A 22,025-nucleotide genomic window follows, 5' to 3' on the forward strand; every position below is an offset into this window, starting at 1 on the left:
CTAAGCTCTGTATTCAAACCAGTGGCTAAAAAAATGTTTCTAAAGTCGGGCCTAATTCTAGTTGCTAAAAGAATTGTTACCCCTTTCTGGCTTGATACTATTAGCTAAATGCATTGTTACTAAGCTTCGACTTCTTTCCAGTGGCTAAAGAAAATGTTACGAAACTCAGGCTTTGAACTAGTAGCTAAATGAATTGTTACTAGACTTGGGCTTGATACAAGTGGCTACAGTAAATGATACTCGCCTCAGTATTTGGACGGCTGCTAAAGTCTAGTGGTGTCACGATAAATCGAAATATTGATATATTGCTATTGGCAAGCACTCAAAGTGAATAAATCGATTGTTAAATCAGTTTCCGATCAATAGTATTGTTTCCAGTTAGGAATATCGATAGTTTCGATTGTATTTATGATATCAATAAAATACATGCAATGCTGTTTAATATTGTTTTTCTTTTGATCATGAGTGGTAGTAATTTACACATGGTAATGCGGAAGTTTCTTTTTCTTAAATTATTAGGGTAAAGAAAAAACAAATCAGTCATATCTCAAACTTTACTTTTTATTTGTTGTTATGGTTATGACATTCAAAGGAAACTTCAGTTCCAAGATTTAATTCAATTCTAAAATCCATCTAAAATGATACACTGGAAACTATCGATATTTATCGCAATAGTTGCTTGCAATATCAATAGTTATCGCAATAGTTTCTGTCAATATCAATAGTTATCGCAATAGTGATTTCCAGACCAATAGTCCCCCCTACTAAAGTCCCCCCATGTTGTACTTCCAGGGTATCTGTAGTGTGTTTGACGTCATCGTGGTGTGCAGGGCCAACCCCTTCCAGCTGCTGCCATTCAGGAAACCAAAGAAATCTGAAGAGAATGGTCATAATGGGTTCAATAATAACCATGTCAAAAACAAGGTAAGACAACAGAGAGGAAGAGAGTGAAGGATATTCACTGGAAGTGACGCCCATACCATGCTGATGTATACGCCAATACACCTGCTTCTTCATCATGTTCATGAACAGAATTGTTTATCTTTTTCTTTTCATAATATTTTTTTCTGCTTGTTATTTTTATTTATTTGTTTTGTTGATGTTGTTTTGTTTATGTTTATTATTATTATTGTTTTTTTGTTGTTGTTTTCATTCATTCATTCATTCATTCATTCATTCATTCATTCATTCATTCATTCAAAAGGTGACTATGCTTGTCGTAAAAGGTGACTAACGGGATCGGGTGGTCAGGCTCGCTGACATGGTTGATGCATGTCATCGATCCCAATTGCGTGGATCGATGATCATGATATTAATCACTGGATTGTCTGGTCCAGACTCGATTATTTACAGACCGTCGTCATATAGCGTGAATATTGCTGAGTGAGGCGTAAAACAACAAATCAAACAAACCAAAAAATCATTCATGTCATTCACTGTTGATGTAATGGTTGATAGACTAAGGAAAGCATTGTATACCTAACTTCTACCCCACTCCAGACAAGGTCATATTTATTTGGCTTTTCCATTTAAGGTAATATATGCTTATAACAGCTGATAACAGTAACTGAAACCAACCAATTGTATTTTCAGCAGCTATTTGTAAATAATGGTCAATGACCATAAATATGCAAATACTAAATGGTTCATGTATATCTAAGGGTGTTGAAGATATGACAAAGGTAGGTCATGGTTTTGTATATTTGTTTTCTGTTTCAGCCGGAGATATCTCCTTGGGTGAAGGGTCTCATCGTGCGTCACCTCATCCTGTTAGTGACGGGCGTGTCACTCCTCATCACACGACTACGGGTCATGGGATCAACAACACCCATATTCCAAGTACATGATAATCCTCATTCCTTTGTGAACGGCACAATATTGAAAGTAAGTGTGACCTACAACATCTTCCTGAGGCAAGAGAGTTAACTGACTTTAAAAATCCAGTTTCCACCCTTGCCGAACTTGGCTGGAATTCCTGGACTCGATCATAGCGCCACCAGTGTTTATTGGAGTTATTTCCCTTCTGAGCCTCTGCTCTTGATCAATCTGATTCCATCACTTGCATTTGTTTTAAACAAAATGGCGGTTTATAGTCAAGACAATCTGATCAATAATCAAGATCTATATTGTGATAAAATGGGTCTCACATTGCGAAATGCATCAAATCAAGCGAGCACCTTGATTAAAAACATGAAAAGGTTCGGATAATATCTATTGACAACGAGTTGGCGGTGCTCATGTTTTGCAAATCCTGCAATCGACAGAAATCTGCATGACAGTTTACTAACCAGATTTCGATTTCGTTGCGAGATTTTGATTGGACTATGCATAGACTCGTTAGTCCAGCCAAAATGTAACTCCATAATACCAGCCTAGTTTGGCAAGGGTGGAAACTGAACATTTTTAGCCAGTTAGCTCACTTGCCAAGGGAAGATGGACCTACAATAACACAGACACAATATGATGCATATTAACACTGTCCTGTGGTAACACTGATTCATGATAACACTGTCCTGTAACACTGACCAGTCATAATACTGACCATTAACAGGATGAATGACACTGTCCTGTAACACTGTCCAATGATAATACTGATCATTGATGACACTGACACATAACAGCGTCCTTCGATACTTGTTGTTACCCTGCCTGGTGCTCAGCATCAAGGGGCTAAAACAAGGACTGGTCAGCTCAAAGTATACTATGTCTGAGTGGGGTATTCATGTTAAACTGCGGCATGGTATGTCAGTCCGGACTAGTACACACATGAGCATGCAGTCGCTATATAAGTGCAATAATCTTGGATGCGACGGTAAGCTCCATTTTACCTCACAGAGAGCGGGAAGCCATGGGTTCTATCCCCAGGCGTGTCATACCATAAGACGTCAAAAGATAGTACTTTTTGGCTTTCTGCATTAATGGGACAAAACAATGACTGGTTGAATTGGAGTCAGTATAGTTTGTCTGAGTGGGGTATTCAGTTAAAATTGTAGAAAAAAGGCATGCACGCGTCGCTATATAAGTGCAATAATATTACAGTATTCGACGTAATAAGCGACCCGCTCTAATAAGCGCCTACGGCGATATTTGCTAATATATTGGCAAGTGAACAATCCCAATTAGCACCCCTTCCGATTGATCAATGTACACAAGATTTGTTTATTCTTGTATAATACGCACGCAAGTGTCATATACACTCTAAATTATGGGCATTTAAATTCAGTTCAGGCCGTCAGCATAAACCACAAATTTTATCTTTCAACTCTGTTTTTTCCACCAAAATAATATTCTAATAAGAGCCCCCTATTTCTATTTTTGAGAGCGCCCTGGGCACGTATTACGTTGAATACGGTATTTGTGACGTGAGACTCACCTCACATGATTACAATGATGCACAATTACAGTGACACATTATGACAATATTATTACAGTGGCACTGACAGACATTCGTGGAAGTATAGTTATTGTTATACACTTAAATTCCTATTTGTTTTGCAGATTTTGAACTACAACTACCTCTATGCAATCAATTCCTGGCTCCTTTTAAATCCATGGTGGCTGTGTTTTGATTGGTCGATGGGCTGTATACCTGTCATCACCTCATTGGCTGATCCCAGAATACTGGCAGACATAGCTCTCTGGGCTGTCTTTGGTGCTTTATTGTTCCAGTGTTGCCGTGGAGACCTTACTCAGGATCGCAGGTGAGCTTCCTAAACTCTGTGTCTGTGTCTGAGTGTCTGTGCCTGTGTCTGAGTGCCTGTGCCTGTGTATGTGCCTGTGCCTGTGTATGTGCCTGTGTCTGTGCCTGTGTCTGTGTATGTGCCTGTGTCTGTGTATGTGCCTGTGCCTGTGTATGTGCCTGTGCCTGTGCCTGTGTATGTGTCTGTGCCTGTGTCTGTGTATGTGCCTGTGTCTGTGTATGTGCCTGTGCCTGTGTATGTGCCTGTGTCTGTGTATGTGCCTGTGCCTGTGTCTGTGTATGTGTCAGTGCCTGTGCCTGTGTATGTGCCTGTGTATGTGCCTGTGCCTGTGTATGTGTCAGTGCCTGTGTATGTGCCTGTGCCTGTGACTGTGTATGTGCCTGTGTATGTGCCTGTGCCTGTGTATGTGCCTGTGCCTGTGTCTGTGTCTGTGCATGTGCATGTGCCTGTGCATGTGGTTTGTTCAAACATATCACTCAGCAATATTCCAGCTTTATGATAGCGGCCTATAAATAATGGAGGCTGGACCAGACAATCCAGTGATACTATGCCCAACAATCCTTGCTGTCAGTACATTGATACATGGATAAGTTAGGTATTCCTGCTGCTGTGAACGCTTGAATGGCTATCATCCCCTCCCTCTCCACTCATCACACAGTATAATGCCCCCATCGATACTAGTATCTTTGCCTTTTGATACCATCTATCAACAAATCTCCCTCGCACCCTGAAAGATACACTTGAGGTGTTGGAACAATTAATTCTGTCGCCAAAATTAAAACATGCAAGTGTTGAATGAAAAATGTCATATAAACAGATTGGATCTGACGTCATGACAAGAGTTCTACTCACTTAGGTCATCACTGATCACACCTGCAAGTCCAGACAAACGCCTCCCACCCAACACAGTGTCTTTGTTCTTTGCGACTGCATCAAAGGCCGACACGAGCCAGCGCTCATGTATTGTTTTAGCGGAAGTACTCTAATCAGTGCTAATGAGCGGTGCAATTTGGTGTGTGATTGGATTAATGTAAGGTTGGATGAGGGTGAGGATTCTCCTGTAAACCTGACAGAGGACATTATCCACTATAATCCACTGATGCTTGAGAGGAGGGGGGTTGGGGGGTGGGTTGTCGCATTCATATTGAGTCGCATTATTGACTAGGGGCCAGCGGTCTCATTCTTTTGGAGACGCATTAATTTCACAATTTACATTATCTGTCTGTAAGTGAATTGATTACAGTGAAGGGAATGAGAGTGCTATGACATTGTTACTAGCCTCAGGTTTGCCCAAATTTCTTGTCTGGGTTTGTCAGCACCGTACCTGCGGTCGTGGGTTACAAGTGGTAAACATCTGAGACCTGCATCATTTTGGACTTTCCTCCCACTTTCAGCTGATATAACTGGAATGTTGTTCAAAGAGGGCGTTAAACCCAGCTCACTCACTCACTCTTTAAACTATGACATCACTGCATTGTAACCTTCTGGCATGATGTCATAGCATTGTATGATGTCATCGATGGATGTTGCTGCATGTTAGAAATTATGGGATATACATAAATGAACATGTTTTGAACATTTGTTAAAAAATAGCACACTAACATTAAAACAATAAATAATCATGGATGATCTGAGGAATGTTAAGTACTCTGAATACAGATGACCAGACATCCTTAAGAGTTAAAAAATTTTGAAACATCATGGCTTGTGATATTGACAGTCCCCTGTTGAGATTCCAGGTTTGATGTCGTCTCCAGCAACCAGTATTTTATTGCAAGACGACTAATGGGATCGGGTGGTCAGACTTGCTGACTTGGTTGATGCATGTCATCATATCCCAATTGTGTCCAGACTCAATTTACAGACCACCGTCATATAGCTGGAACATTGCTGAGTGCGGCGTTGAACGACAACAAACAAACCAAAAAACAAAGACTCGGATGATTGTTTGTCATCAAACTCGGCATTGGGATTGCTCCTAATATCCATCAATAATTTGTCTCGTCCAGACTCAGATTTACTTTTTTACAGTTCTCTGTCATACTGCTTAAATACTGTTTCCTGAAATTAATCTGAGAGTTAATTAAATGTGAAAAAGGCGAGTGGACTTTGCTTGGATTAATTAAATTTTGCATTTATGTCTTGGAAATGACTGTTGATAAGACGACCTCACTTGGAATAGCAATTACATGTTGATGTTTTCTATCTGCAGAATCCTGATAACATCCCTGGCAGTGTTGGGAGTTCCCTTCCTGCCCGCCAGCAACCTGTTTTTCCGTGTGGGCTTCGTGATCGCAGAGAGGATCCTGTACCTGTCCTGTGCTGGCTTCTGTATGTTGGTGGTGCTCGGGGCTAGACAGATCTGTCTTCATCTACATAATACTGCCAAACAGGTAACCTTCTCATACATACTATAGTTCGTGAGAGGGAATTTGACAACTGCTTTATAGATAAGATCAGTTAAAACAAATAGCCTCCGTGTTCTAGTGATAGAGCGTCCGCCCGGAGAACGGAAGGTCCGGGGTCCGGGGTCCCCGGCCGCGTCATACCAAAAGACGTTAAAAGATGGTACTTGTTGTTACCCTGTCTGGGGCTCGGCATTAAGGGGCTAAAACAAGGACTGGTCGGCTCGGAGTCAGTATACTGTGTCTGAGTGGGGTATTTCATGTTAAACTGCGGCATGGTATCTCAGTGGGCTAGTACTATAAATCGGCATCAGTCTGGACAAGTACAAGCAGCCACACATACACGTGCATGCACGTCGCTATATAAGTGCAATAATCTTGGATGCGACGTTAAACCCAATTTCACCTCACCTCACCTCACCTCACCTCACCTCGAAGCCCTGCGAGGATTCTGTGTTAGACTAGGTCCCCGGGAACCTGTGCTGGTTGTAAGAGGTGACCAAATGGATAACTGGTCAGCCTCGGGAAGTTGGTTGGTTGTGTGTCATCATAGCACAACAGAGGAAGTTTGGTGGTTCGATCATTCCAAAGATGATCCTTGTTGTAACCCTTGTTGTTGGCGCTTGGCCAGTAAACAAGGACTGGTCGTCAAGGAGTCAGTATACTGTGTTGGTTGGCTTCCACAATAAAGTGAAGATCTGGGTTAGAATAAGTCTTGAGAAACCCATGCTTGCTGTAAAAGAGGACTATGCTTGTTGTAAGAGGCGACTACTGGGATTGGGTAGTTAAGCTCACTGCTTGTTGATGCATGCCATCGTATCCCAGGCGTGGTCGGGTGGCCTAGTGTTTAATGTGTTAGCTAGTCGCGCCAAAGGCCCGGGTTCGATTCCCCTCAAGGGTACAATGTGTGACTCCCATTTCTGGTGTCCCCTCGCCGTGATATTGCTGGAATATTCCACAAAGCGGCGTAAAACATACTCAATTACTCCTATCCTAATTGTGTGTATCAATGTCCATGATGTCCATCACTGGATTGTCTGGTCCAAACTCAATTATTTAAAGACCGCCGTCATATAGCTGGAATATTGCTGAGTGCAGCATTAAACAACAAACAATAAAACCAGCATTGCCCTGACTACTATAGTACAAGCAGCGGCACACACACACATGCATGCACGTCACTATATGTGCAATGATCTTGAACGTGACACGACGATAAACCCCATTTTACCTCACTTCTAAGGAACTGACTACATTGAGGGTCTATGAGTGTCCTGGATGATATTGTGTCATTGTTCCCAATGACCCGTGAAGATGCCGGGGTAAAATAGGTCTTCAGCAACCCATGCTTGCTGTAAAAGGTGACTATGCTTGTCATAAAAGGCGACTAACAGGATCGGGTGGTCAGGCTCGCTGACTTGCTTGATGCATGTCATCGATCCCAATTGCGTGGATTTATTCTCATGATATTAATCACTGGATTGTCTGGTTCAGACTCGATTATTTACAGACCGCCTTCATATAGATGGAATATTGCTGAGTGCGGCGTTAAACAACAAACCAAACCAAAATCCTAATGGTGTTGGTAGATGCTCATACTTTGACAAAGACCACTTCTGTGGTCTTGTGGTAGAGTGTCCGCCCGAAGTGCCGAAGGTCCGGGGTTCAGTCCCCAGCCGTGTCATACCAAGATGGTTAAAAGATGGTACTTCTTGTTACCCTGTCTGTTGCTCGGCATTAAGGAGTGAAAACAAGGACTGGTCGGCTCGGAGTCAGTATACTGTGTCTGAGTGGGATATTCATGTTAAACTGTGGCATGGTACTGCAGTGGGCTAGCACTGTAAATTGGCATCAGTCTGGACTAGTACAAGCAGCCACACACACAGACTTGCACGCACGTCGCTGTATATTTTTTATAAGTGCAATAAACTTGGACGGAACATTAAACCCCATTTCACCTCATGCTTTGACGGGCAGAAAAAAAGGACCCACATGTCTCAAAACACAACCCCGACCAATGTGCCCAATCTCAATGGTAATATCACCATGGTGACATATAATTGATCTTTTGTCTTAGCATCGTCAAAATCAGAATGCACGTAGTGCTTCTCTTCCTTGTCGCATCCATATATGTGTGAAGTGAAGATGTGAGTTATCTGCCCTGGTCAGGTACTTCTGTCCGCGTCGGCCTTAGGTCCATGTTAACCCAACCCATGCTTGGGTGCACTGTTACACGTCTGAAGCCAAGTCACTGGTTTGCCTGGTCCAGACTCCATCAATACAGGCATTCACTTGTCTTGTTATGCTTACGTCTTATTTTTTTTGTAATTTTGTGCTACAGCTTGTGTCTGCTGGGTTTTGCATCCTCATCGCCGTGTTCATCCTTCGCTCCATGCAGGTAGGCCTGGCTAATACATTCAGCATTCACTGACAGTCTGACAATTCAAAACTCTCGCACCTGCTTTTAATTTGTTAGCTCGTCAAGCAGAAGATCTGGGTTTGATTCCTAATATGGTTTGAATGTTTGAAGCCCATTATTGGTGTTCCCCTGTCATGATATTGCTGGGATAAATGCAGCCTAAGATCCTGCAGGCTCCGCTTGCTTGCTTGCTCACTCACTCACTCACTCACTCACTCACTCACTCACTCACTCACTCACTCACTCACTCACTCACTCACTGAACCAACCACTCACTCACTCAATCAATCAATCAATCAATCAATCAATCAATCAATCAATCAATCAATCACCCACACACCCTACCACCCACCCACCCAAGAATTTTATTTATTTTTATTTATTTAAAACAAAATATTCATGGAGTTTGTGTTCATTAAATGTTGATGGACATGGGTGACATGAAGCATGAGTGTTTGAATGGATTGTGTGAATGGTGTTGAGAAGGGAACACACAGGGATTCCAGACTAACTGCCCTTAGCATGCTGCTTAGCAGTATTGGGAAAAAATAATTATTACCGTATTCGATGTAGTAAGCGCCCCGCTCTAATAAGTGCCTAAGGCGATATTTGCTCATATATTGGGTAGTGAACAATCCCAATTAGCACCCCTTCCGATTGATCAATGTACACAAGACTTATTTATTTGTGTATAATACGCACACGTGTGTTATATCACCCTTAATTATGGGCAATTAAATTCTTGAAAAATATATCTGTTGTATGTAAACATTTCAGGCTGTTAGCATAAACCACGAAATTTACGATCTTTCAACTCAAAATAATATTCTAATAAGCGCCCCCTATTTCTAATTTTGAGAGCGCCCTGGGCGCTTGTTACGTTGAATACGGTATGTTCAAAATTGGGATTTTTTAAAAGGTTTTATTTTCAAACTTCAGAGGTTTAATTAATTTGTATTTGAAAATTGCATTCAGTGCAATGATGTAAAACTATTCAACAAAGCATGAAACCATCTTCCTCTCTATTGGTCACGTGAAGTCGACTTAGAGCTACATAAATCACTGGACACACACAGCAGTTGTGTTAGGACTGTATTGAGTCTTGAGGGTAAGGCTGGTCTTGTGGTAGCAAGACAGGGATGAAAGTTAATAAGGCCTTATTCAATAACACTGAGCCAGCAATCAGTCATTCCATGTAGCTCGTGTGGAACTCTTTGATACTTTGTTTCAGAGAAGCAATGAGTGGAGGGAGGAGATCACCTTGTTTTCATCAGGAGTCCGAGTTTGCCCATTAAATGCCAAGGTCAGTCTCACCATCTTTCTTTGTTTGACTGATGTCTTATCTTCCTGAGGCAAGGGAGTTAAAAGACTGTAAAATCCAGTTTCCACCCTTGCTGAACTAGGCTGGAATTTCTGGGCTCGAGTTTAGTGCCACCAGTGGCTATTGCGAGTTATGTTCCTTCTATGCCCATCCTAAAGACCAATTAGATTTCACCTCTCAATTCATTTGAATTTGCTTCAATGAAAACGGCTGCGCCCAGTGAAGACAATCTGATCAATAATCCAAATCTATATATAGTAATATCGAAATGCATCAAATCATGTGAGCTCTTTGATTAAATACAGGACAAAATTTGAAAAAACATATGTTGATGTGGATGTGGATTTCGTGACGAGATTTTGCTTGAACTATGCACGGACCTGTCCAGCCAAAATAGAATTCCATAATTCCAGACTAGTTAGGCAAGGGTGGAAACTGGACTTTTATAGTCAATTCCCTTGCCTCCGGAAGATGCTCACAACAGTGTCCTTGAAATAACTCTTTGAAGTTAAAAGGTTTAACAGGTCACTTTAATGTCCCAGGGTTTTATGCAACACACAAATGTGCATCCAGTCCTCACAAATGTAGAGAATAGATGCAGAAAAGAAAATACTGCATCCCAAGGGTTGGTTGGTTGGTTGGTTGGTTTGTTGTTTAACGCCGTACTCAGCAATATTCCAGCTATATGACGGCCGTCTGTAAATAATCGAGTCTGGACCAGACTATTCAGTGATTAATATCATGATCATCGATCCACGCAATTGGGATCGATGACATGCATCAACCTAGTCAGCGAGCCTGACCACCCATTCTGTTAGTCGCCTTTTACGGCAAGCATGTGTTTGTGAAGACCTATTCTACCCCGGATCTTCACAGGTAGCAACCCAAGGGACGCACAATAACAATCATTGTACCTACAGCGCATCAAGAGCAGTTATGGGTGTCATCCATCAATCATGTCCTCTGTACACATGACCATTGATTCATTCCAGGCTATAAAGTAATTATCAACGCATACAGTAAACTACACTATGTCATTACTTTACAGGATCCTCATATTGCCTGCAAGGACCCTTAGAATTAATTATTGGGGGTCCCCTGCACCCTCACTTTTCTAAGTTATTGATATAAACTCCCCACGAGGTCTTCACGAATAATGTAAGCCTGGGAGCAGGGAAATAGGGGAGGAGTCGTATAGGTAATGGGGGTTCTGCTGCAACCCCACTGGAGCCAGATTTATATACCTATACTGCTACTACATGGAATTTTTTATGCAAAAATGATGGTGCAATTCAACGATCGTCATGATTCGAATTAAAAGAAACATATGTATTAATTAATAATGGATAAAATTTACTAAAGCCCAATAGGATATTGGAAAGGTATAGGAACAATAAAAAAAATAGACACCGCAGCTCAGGTATCTAAAGCTGTGGCCAAGGATTGGTTAAAGAAACAAGCGATGTGGCAAATATACTTACCGGCACCACGTTATATCCCAAGAAGAAGTTTGATATTTTTACAATGAATGAAGTTCATCAAGCTGACCTCTGGTTTCTTCCCCACGATAAGGTAACTCCCCGGGCTTACATTCATGAAGACCGAGGGGGGAGTTAATGTCCTACTTAAGAACCATCTGAATGTAAGAAGTACAAAAAAAATAAGAAAACATCGACATACCCTATAGTGAAAAAATACAGTGTATCGCGGTATAAAAGGAATTTGCTCTAAGCGTGCGAGAGAAAAAACATGTGCAGCCTGGACTAGATGGAGTCATGACATGATAATCTGAACAACTTCTCATCAGCTGCCCCAGTAGCTCAGTGGGAAGACAGTGGGAAAATATGATATGTGAGGTTGCACGTTCGATTCGCGTTATGGAATTTTCATGTTTAAAAAATAATTCTGACTTTTAACCAATCATCAAACACAATTGTGTTCACATCAAAAGGAAGTTAATAAAACGTTCAATTTCACGGAATGCCCGCTTACCCAGGCATACTTAAGCTGGAGTGCCTGCTGACCTGGGCATTCTGAGGGAATAACTCCTTTACAGGTTTTAACCGAGAAAAGTCGAACCTATATTTATAACAGAGTGACATATTTAGAGGTTTATAAGTGAAGGTAAAACTCTGTTATCCCCCGCCGAAACATGCACAAAGTGAACCAGTTGTATATCTGTTTAACCATCTCGATTACAGGTCCACTACAATATAGCAAAGCTCCAGGCTGACAACAACAATATAGACTTTGCTATAGACAAGTACAGACTGGCTATCAGGTAAGTGTGACAGTGGGGGCAATCAATGTCTAGTTCCATTGGCTGTTGACCTTAAAGAACAGTTATAGATAACTGTGGCTTCATTGTTACTGTTTACAAACTTAAAATGTAGGAAAAAGAATTTGGGTGATTAATTTGGACTCTCACCCAGTATTTTGAGTTTTAAACATTTATTGCTCATGTTACCGTATTTTCTTGAGTATAGTGCGCACCCGAGTATAATGCACAGACCCCTCTAGCGGATTGAGTATTTTGGAGAATTTTTTTTTTGAATCTTATGCACAGAAAAAAATTACGCCGTACCCCTTCAGCGAATTCCGGTAAACGAACGGGAGATGAGAAACTTGGTCAGTAAAAATTTGAAATTAGAGATAAAAAAAATCATTAAACATGTTGACTTACCGTTTAAATTGTTTTTTTTTTGTTCTGCTAGGCATTGTTTTACATCCAGGGATTAAGATTACCATGTGTATTTTCTCGTAAACTAAGCCGAAACAGCAATCAGCTGTATGTCCACGTTTTCTTGAAATCTACAGGTAATTCGGTCAAGACACACCCAATGATATAACTTTACAGGATTTTAATGCAAGGATCTTTTACAAAATATATTTAAAATAACCAGTTTGACCAGTCACCGTCGAGGCTCCCGCGCACGCGATCGCGAGAACTACGTGTTGACATAGAATCGTCAAACTATATCAAATGTGACTTTTAACGAGTCAAAGTATGGCATCTATGATATATGTATCCATTCTCTGTCAACTAAAGTTCGTTTCAAGGCGTCAATAGCAGTAATTTGACCGTGGTTGCTGTTAATAATGGTGAGTTGTGCAATCTTCCGATCGCTTCACACACGATTTCGACCAAATTAATTAAAAGAATATTAAAAGGAATTTTTGATAAAATTTATGAAATAAGTTACAAACATAAGTCCAGAAGTACAAAGAACACTTTTAATAGCCAGACTGTAATTACATGATTAATTTGCGTTCTTCAGTAAGGATTTGTTGACATGGTATTTCCGGTGTTACGTGCTCACGGTAATGTCTTTCCGTTGGGGGTAAAAAACATCAAAACTCATTGTTGCGTGTATAATGCGCACCCCCTTCTACACAGCTGTGGGTTTTTGGGAAAAAAACATGCACACTATACTCAAGAAAATACAGTAATTGTTGTCATGTTGTCCTCGGCAGTGGTAGGAGTTATAAATTTTTTTATTGATTCGTGTTGATATATTTTACATCATAGGACACTAATGATCACCCATTGAAGTCCTCCTGTAGGTTGAACACCCAGTGTGATATATTTCATATCATAGGCCACTAATGATCACCCATTGAAGTCCCCCTGTTTTCCTGTACGTTGAACATCCAGTGTGATATATTTTATATCATAGGCAACTAATGAACACCCATTGAAGTCCCCATGTTTTCCTGTAGGTTGAACTCCCAGTGTGATATATTGTATATCATAGGCCACTAATGATCACCCATTGAAGTCCCCTGTAGGTTGAACATCCAGTGTGATATATTTCATATCATAGGCCACTAATGATCACCCATTAAAGTCCCCTGTTTTCCTTTAGGTTGAACCCCCAGTGTGATATATTGTATATCATAGGACACTAATGATCACCCATTGAAGTCCTCCTGTAGGTTGAACATCCAGTGTGATATAATTCATATCATAGGCCACTAATGATCACCCATTGAAGTCCTCTGTAGGTTGAACATCCAGTGTGATATATTTCATATCATAGGCCACCAATGAACACCCATTAAAGTCCCCCTGTTTTCCTGTAGGTTGAACACCAAGTGTGATATATTTTATATCATAGGCCCCTAATGATCACCCACTGAAGTCCCCCTGTTTTCCTGTAGGTTGAACTCCCAGTGTGATATATTGTATATCATAGGCCACTAATGATCACCCATTGAAGTCCCCTGTAGGTTGAACATCCAGTGTGATATATTTCATATCATAGGCCACTAATGATCACCCATTAAAGTCCCCTGTTTTCCTTTAGGTTGAACCCCCAGTGTGATATATTGTATATCATAGGACACTAATGATCACCCATTGAAGTCCACTGTAGGTTGAACATCCAGTGTGATATAATTCATATCATAGGTCACTAATGATCACCCATTGAAGTCCTCTGTAGGTTGAACATCCAGTGTGATATATTTCATATCATAGGCCACCAATGAACACCCATTAAAGTCCCCCTGTTTTCCTGTAGGTTGAACACCAAGTGTGATATATTTTATATCATAGGCCCCTAATGATCACCCACTGAAGTCCCCCTGTTTTCCTGTAGGTTGAACACCCAAGTGTGATATATTGTATATCATAGGCCCCTAATGATCACCCATTGAAGTCCCCTGTTTTCCTGTAGGTTGAACCCCCAGTGTGATATATTGTATATCATAGGCCACTAATGATCACCCATTGAAGTCCCCTGTTTTCCTGTAGGTTGAACCCCCAGTGTGATATATTGTATATCATAGGCCCCTAATGATCACCCATTGAAGTCCCCTGTTTTCCTGTAGGTTGAACCCCCAGTGTGATATATTTTATATCATAGGACACTAATGACCACCCATTGAAGTCCCCTGTTTTCCTGTAGGTTGAACCCCCAGTGTGATATATTTTATATCATAGGACACTTATGATCACCCATTGAAGTCCCCTGTTTTCCTGTAGGTTGAACCCCCAGTGTGATATATTGTATATCATAGGCCCCTAATGATCACCCATTGAAGTCCCCTGTTTTCCTGTAGGTTGAACCCCCAGTGTGATATATTTTATATCATGGGACACTAATGACCACCCATTGAAGTCCCCTGTTTTCCTGTAGGTTGAACACCCAGTGTGATATATTTTATATCATAGGCCACTAATGATCACCCATTGAAGTCCTCTGTTTTCCTGTAGGTTGAACCCCCAGTGTGATATATTGTATATCATAGGACACTTATGATCACCCATTGAAGTCCCCTGTTTTCCTGTAGGTTGAACCCCCAGTGTGATATATTGTATATCATAGGCCCCTAATGATCACCCATTGAAGTCCCCTGTTTTCCTGTAGGTTGAACCCCCAGTGTGATATATTGTATATCATAGGACACTAATGATCACCCATTGAAGTCCCCTGTTTTCCTGTACATTTAACATCCAGTGTAATATATTGTATATCATAGGACACTAATGATCACCCATTGAAGTCCCCTGTTTTCCTGTAGGTTGAACACCCAGTGTGATATATTGTATATCATAGGCCCCTAATGATCACCCATTGAAGTCCCCTGTTTTTCTGTAGGTTGAACACCCAGTGTGATATATTTTATATCATAGCCCACTAATGATCACCCATTGAAGTCCCCTGTTTTTCTGTAGGTTGAGCCCCCAGTGTGATATATTTTATATCATAGGACAATAATGACCACCCATTGAAGTCCCCTGTTTTCCTGTAGGTTGAACCCCCAGTGTGATATATTTCATATCGTAGGACACTAATGATCACCCATTGAAGTCCCCCTGTTTTCCTGTAGGTTGAACCCCCAGTGTGATATATTTCATATCATGGGACACTAATGATCACCCATTGAGGTCCCCCTGTTTTCCTGTAGGTTGAACCCCCAGTACGACCAAGCCATGAACAACCTGGCCAACATCCTGAAGGAGAACGGGGGAGTGCTGGAAGCAGAGCAGCTGTTGGAGAGGGCGGTCGGCATCAGGTACTACACCAACTCCATTGTCTAGTAGATAGTGTCTGCCTGGAGAGGGTGGTCGGCATCAGGTACTACACCAACTCCATGGCCTAGTAGATAGAGTGTCTGCCTGGAGAGGGTGGTCGGCATCAGATACTACACCAACTCCATGGTCTAGTAGATAGAGTGTGTGCCTGGAGAGGGCGGTCGGCATCAGGTACTACACCAACTCCTTGGTCTAGTAAATAGGGTGTCTGCCTGATGAGGGTGGTCGGCATCAGATACTACACCAACTCCATGGTCTAGTAAATAGAGTGTCTGCCTGATGAGGGTGGTCGGCATCAGGTACTACACCAACTCCATGGTCTAGTAAATAGAGTGTCTGCCTGATGAGGGTGGTCGGCATCAGGTACCACACCAACTCCATCTTCTAGTAAATAGAGTGTCTGCCTGGAGAGGGGAGTTGGCATCAGGTACTTCACGATTTCCATGGTCTCGTAGATAGAGTGTTTGCCTGGAGAGGGCATTTAAAGATGGTACTTGTTGCTACCTTCCTGAGTTGGTTTTTGATGTTAAACTGCAGCAAGATATCTCAGTTGGCTAGCACTATAAAATTGCCATTAGTCGAGACTCGTACAAGCAGCCACACACACATACACATGCATGCACTTTGCTATGTAAGTGCAATAATCTTGGACACAGCGTTAGTTCACCTCACCTCACCTCACACACGGACATATACACACACGTGTGCATGCAACATCGCGGTGTAAGAAACAATTAGTCTTGAACACGATGTTTTAACCCAATTTCACCTGAACCCAATGTTGACAAAGGCCTTGTACCTGCATGACTGTTACTTTCTACATTAAGCTGTAATGCCAGAACATGGCTGAAATAGCAGCCCTAAAACCAACACTCACTGACTCCCTCTTGACTTTACAGGGCCGAATTTGCAGCAGCGTGGATGAACCTTGGCATTGTGCAGGCTGAACTGAAGAAGAACGAGTCGGCAGAGGCCAGCTACCTGGAAGCCATCAGGCACCGGCGGAAGTACCCAGACTGCTACTACAACCTGGGCAACCTGGTGAGTCATTGGCTACTAAAGTACTCACGGAAATAAAAAAAACCTTTTTTCGACCACAGATCTTAAATAAATGCAGTTAATATACAAAATATGTAAATATTCAAACAACTAAATTAGTACTAATTGGGCCGTGTCACAAATACAGCGTATCAAATGTTTTTATGCCTTTTTACAGGTAAAAGTGTGTAAAAATGTGAATAAAACAGACTATTGTGAAACAGGGCATAACCAGGTGTAAGTGGATCAAGGTGACCTATGACACCTTGACGACAGGTGAGAACAGGTGCAAATGCCTATAGTCTGTTTCTGCTATATCAATTTGGACTTAGTTTAATTTTTGAATGTTGAAAGTGCCGACAAATTACCTCCTGTAAAGTACATTTTGTATTGTTCACTGAGATCAAACTAGCAAATCCAGACTAATACTTTTCGAGTTGTTTTGTTATTTCGTATTTACAGCTACGTAACACTTTGTGTCGATTTTTAAATTTAGAAAAACAATATTTTTTCATTTCCGTGAGTACTTTAGGGCTGGACAGTGGTCAAATAGCAAACCAATGTCATTAAAATCAAATCTTAGTTCTTGCTGCCGCTAAACAAAGATCTGAGGACATCCCATTACGGGTCACATCAGACTGACCTTTCGCAAACTCTGACCGACCAATGGAATTACTGACAAGAAGTCGACATTAGCCAATCAGAAGGCAGATTTCTCTTGCTTTACGGCACTAATTTCAAGTTGGCGACTACGCTTCGAAACATATTTTGACAAATTCTCGCTTAATATTTTAAAACCTGAACAAAAGAAAGTTCTAGAATGGCTACTATATGGTCTAGATTGTATAGATTCAGTCGTTAAACCCCGTAACTATCGGTCGGAATACCTGGTTTTAACGTTTTCGAGGCTGCATGATTAGAAATCCCATTCCGACTTTCATGATCTGGTAAGCGACGCTCTGATTGGTCAGATGAAAGGTCGTTCTGACGTGACCCCTAATGGGATGTCCTCAGATCTTTGTTTAGCGTTAGCGAGAACTAAGATCTGATTTTAATGAGATTGATAGCAAACCTTTTTCACCCAATTAATTATACTTCAAGTGGACACCATTCTAGCATCCTTAAGTACCACTTATTGTTATATATATCCATTCTATTTGGCACCCGTATGATACAGCGACAGGGTAATGATATAACGGTAAGACAATGAAGTTGTCTATTTGTGGGTTATGATTCGTTATAGCATAAGCTGTTTTAATGCTTGACTTGTTTCTTAGGATTTCCATCATTTCTTGAAGCTTCCTCATTTTCCAAAGTTTGTATGGAGATTTTTTTCATTTTTGCCTGTAAAACGTTTCATGTCTTCAGATGTATGTCAGTCGTACCGCTAAGGTCACAATGAGGCCCTGGTCTTTAAGTTCATTCTAAGAACTAGAAGTGTCTTCTTTTTCAACAACATGATTTAAGGCATTGTGTATGATAAGTGTGCTCCTGCCCTCCCTGTAAACAGCATGTGATTGTTTCTAGTACCTGGACATGGGGCGCCACACCGATGCCATCCGGGCATGGCTGAACGCCACCCAGCTGCGCCCCACCCACATGAATGCCTGGACCAACACCCTCATCCTGCTGGACAGTCTAGGTAAGGCATGCTAGACAGTAGGTCGTGCTGGACAGTCTGGGTAAGTCATGCTGGACAGTAGGTCGTGCTGGTCAGTCTGTGTAAGTCGTGCTAGACAGTTGGTCGTGCTGAACAGTCTGGGTAAGTCATGCTAGACAGTAGGTCATGCTGGACAGTCTGTGTAAGTCGTGCTGGACAGTCTGGGTAGGTCGTGCTGGACAGTCTGGGTAGGTCGTGCTGCTCAGTCTGGGTAAGTCGTGCTGGACAGTCTGTGTAAGTCGTGCTGGACAGACTGAGTAAGTCGTGCTGGACAGTCTGGGTAAGTCGTGCTGCTCAGTCTGGGTAAGTCGTGCTGGACAGTCTGTGTAAGTCGTGCTGGACAGACTGAGTAAGTCGTGCTGGACAGTCTGGGTAAGTCGTTCTGGACAGTCTGGGTAAGTCGTGCTGGACAGACTGAGTAAGTTGTGCTGGACAGTCTGGGTAAGTCGTGCTGGACAGACTGAGTAAGTCGTGCTGGACAGTCTGGGTAAGTCGTTCTGGACAGTCTGGGTAAGTCGTGCTGGACAGACTGAGTAAGTTGTGCTGGACAGTCTGGGTAAGTCGTGCTGGACAGACTGAGTAAGTTGTGCTGGACAGTCTGGGTAAGTCGTGCTGCTCAGTCTGGGTAAGTCTTGCTGGACAGTCTGTGTAAGTCGTGCTGGACAGTCTGGGTAAGTCGTGCTGGACAGTCTGGGTAAGTCATGCCGGAGAGTCTGTGTAAGTCGTGCTGGTCAGTCTGTGTAAGTCATGCCGGAGAGTCTGGGTAAGTCCTGCTGGACAGTCTGTGTAAGTCATGCCGGAGAGTCTGGGTAAGTCGTGCTGGTCAGTCTGGGTAAGTCCTGCTGGTCAGTCTGGGTAAGTCGTGCTGGACAGTCTGGGTAAGTCGTGCTGGAGAGTCTGGGTAAGTCGTGTTGGACAGTCTGGGTAAATCATGCTGGTCAGTCTGGGTAAGTCTTGCTGGAGAGTCTGGGTAAGTCGTGTTGGACAGTCTGGGTAAGTCCTGTTGGACAGTCTGGGTAAGTCGTGCTGGAGAGTCTGGGTAAGTCCTGTTGGACAGTCTGGGTAAGTCGTGCTTGTTAGTCTGGGTAAGTCTTGCTGGAGAGTCTGGGTAAGTCGTGCTGGAGAGTCTGGGTAAGTCCTGTTGGACAGTCTGGGTAAATCATGCTGGTCAGTCTGGGTAAGTCTTGCTGGAGAGTCTGGGTAAGTCGTGCTGGACAGTCTGGGTAAGTCATGCTGGTCAGTCTGGGTAAGTCGTGCTGGACAGTCTGGGTAAGTCGTGCTGGACAGTCTGGGTAAGTCCTGTTGGACAGTCTGGGTAAATCATGCTGGTCAGTCTGGGTAAGTCTTGCTGGAGAGTCTGGGTAAGTCATGCTGGTCAGTCTGGGTAAGTCGTGCTGGTCAGTCTGGGTAAGTCCTGTTGGACAGTCTGGGTAAGTCGTGCTGGACAGTATGGGTAAGTCGTGCTTACCTCAGTCCCCCATCAGTCGCCCAATTACCCAGGAAGAGGTAAACCCACATGATGAATCAGAAATGATGTTAGCTTTGTATGTCTAAGGCACCACAATTCCCTGTGCAGAGTTGTGTCCCTTGGGCACCCTAGAAACCACACTCACTATTATTAAACCATTGTGTCCTATATTGCCTTCAAAAATATAGCCAAAGGGTTGTTAAAAGCCCATCCTTTCTTCCCTTATGATAACATGGACAGGCTCCTGTCACCACCTTACAGACTTCTAAGTTCACAATAGTCCACTAGCCTGAAACAACTAAGTTTTGCTAAGGACGTAAAAATCCAACAATGTTAGCCCCCATTGACTAGGAGCATTTCAGGGCTATTCTGAACCAGGTCTCAATGCGTCAATTTTGATACAAACTCAAACTGCAAAAAATCTGACAGAAAATAAAACAAAGTCATCCATTTTGTCTCATTCAAGCAAGACTAACCACAAACTCTGAGGACAATCGAAATAAGGTTTACCCTAGTCCTTGGGACTTGTCTTGACAAAAATACAATTTCTACCACTGAGAGTGTTTCATGTTTGTTTCCCTTGATTACAGGCAAGTATGAGAACGCCATTGTTGTTGGCAAGGAAGCGATGAAGGTGATGAAGAACGAGCCCCAGCTGATGTTCAACATGGCCAACATCTACGGCAAGATGGAGAAGTACCGGGAGAGTGAGGAACTCTTCCTCGCCGCCATCAAGATCGACAAACACAACGCCAAGTTCTACCTGAATCTAGGTAGGTGATATTGATTCCTCTAGTTCGGATATCGTCATCTGGATCCTACACAAACAAAGTCAAGACTAGATCTGCATAAGAAAACAACATTCAAATTTTGCTGTATCCTGGGAACTGAACTGTACTGATCCCAGTGAAGTCTTCCATGCAAATAACTTGTCCAGATTCAGCAGTCACGGTTATTGAGTAATGTTCCTTCATTTATGTTGGTTCCATCCTCCCTAGGCAAGGGAGTTAACTGACCAGGAAAGTCCAGTTTCCATCCTTGCCAAACTAGACTGGAATTTTTAGATATATTTTGGCTGGATTAACAAGTCTATGCATAGTCAAATGAAAATTGTGTATCCGGTTTGTAAAATGCCGTGAATATTTTGGTCAATTGCAGGATTTTCAAAACCTGTGTACTGCCAACTCAGCATCAACAGATATTTCCAAATCTTTTCATGTTTTTTCAATCAAGGGGCTCACATGGTTTAATGACCTGTTTTATTACAATATAGATTTTGTTTATCGATCGTCTTGACTGAGCACCGCCATTTTGTTTAAAGCAAGTGATATGAGAGTTGGAATCTGATTGGTCAATAGGAGAGGCTCAGAAGGGACATAACTCATGATAGCCACTGGTGGCGCTATGATTGCGCACAGAAATTCCAGCCAAGTCCGGCAAGTTTGGAAACTGGACTTTTACAGTCAGTTAACTCCCTTGCCTCGGGAAGACGTGTTGGCTCTTGATTATAGGTCTGCAATTTGGTAATCTGACTCAGTGATTTGGTTGATTGAGTGTAGTCGCACCCCACCTAAATATAAATAAGCCCTTTATTGTTTGTTAAAACTTTATTGAAATCTGTCGAAAACTTTAAAGAAAACAAAAAGGATATGAACTATTTATTGCCTGTAACTAGAGTGATCTCCCTTCCACTAACGTTCTAATGCACTTAAATTTGTGGCGGACTGAAAGGAAATGTATTTAATATTTAGTTTGGATTGCCTTGGATTTGGTTAGGAGCCTTTAGAAGGCCTTATTTGGTGAGGGAGCCTTAAAAAGGCCTTATATGGTGAGGGAGCCTTAAAAAGGCCTTATTTGGTGAGGGAGCCTTAAAAAGGTATTGGCGCGGTCGGGTAGCCTAGTGGTTAAAGCATTCGCTCGTCACGCCGAAGACGCAGGTTCGAATCCCGACATGGGTACAATGTGTGAAGCCC

The 22,025-nt window shown here is 42.2% G+C and overlaps 1 protein-coding gene across 1 annotated transcript in view; it reads left to right on the plus strand.

Annotated features, from left to right (window-relative positions):
• Positions 1-22,025, plus strand: part of LOC139447771 (protein O-mannosyl-transferase TMTC4-like) — a 38,099-nt gene that overhangs the window by 15,154 nt on the left and 920 nt on the right. Inside the window, exons 6-16 of the mRNA XM_071229264.1 lie at positions 793-924; positions 1,720-1,884; positions 3,499-3,701; positions 5,914-6,094; positions 8,448-8,504; positions 9,757-9,828; positions 12,048-12,127; positions 15,760-15,867; positions 16,786-16,927; positions 18,452-18,566; positions 20,643-20,825. Coding sequence (XP_071085365.1) covers positions 793-924; positions 1,720-1,884; positions 3,499-3,701; positions 5,914-6,094; positions 8,448-8,504; positions 9,757-9,828; positions 12,048-12,127; positions 15,760-15,867; positions 16,786-16,927; positions 18,452-18,566; positions 20,643-20,825 — 1,438 coding nt within the window. The remainder of the gene's footprint in view (positions 1-792; positions 925-1,719; positions 1,885-3,498; positions 3,702-5,913; positions 6,095-8,447; positions 8,505-9,756; positions 9,829-12,047; positions 12,128-15,759; positions 15,868-16,785; positions 16,928-18,451; positions 18,567-20,642; positions 20,826-22,025) is intronic.

Source organism: Haliotis cracherodii, unplaced genomic scaffold, assembly GCF_022045235.1.
Source record: "Haliotis cracherodii isolate W230 unplaced genomic scaffold, xgHalCrac1.p SCAF_7, whole genome shotgun sequence".
Classification (NCBI taxonomy): domain Eukaryota; kingdom Metazoa; phylum Mollusca; class Gastropoda; order Lepetellida; family Haliotidae; genus Haliotis; species Haliotis cracherodii.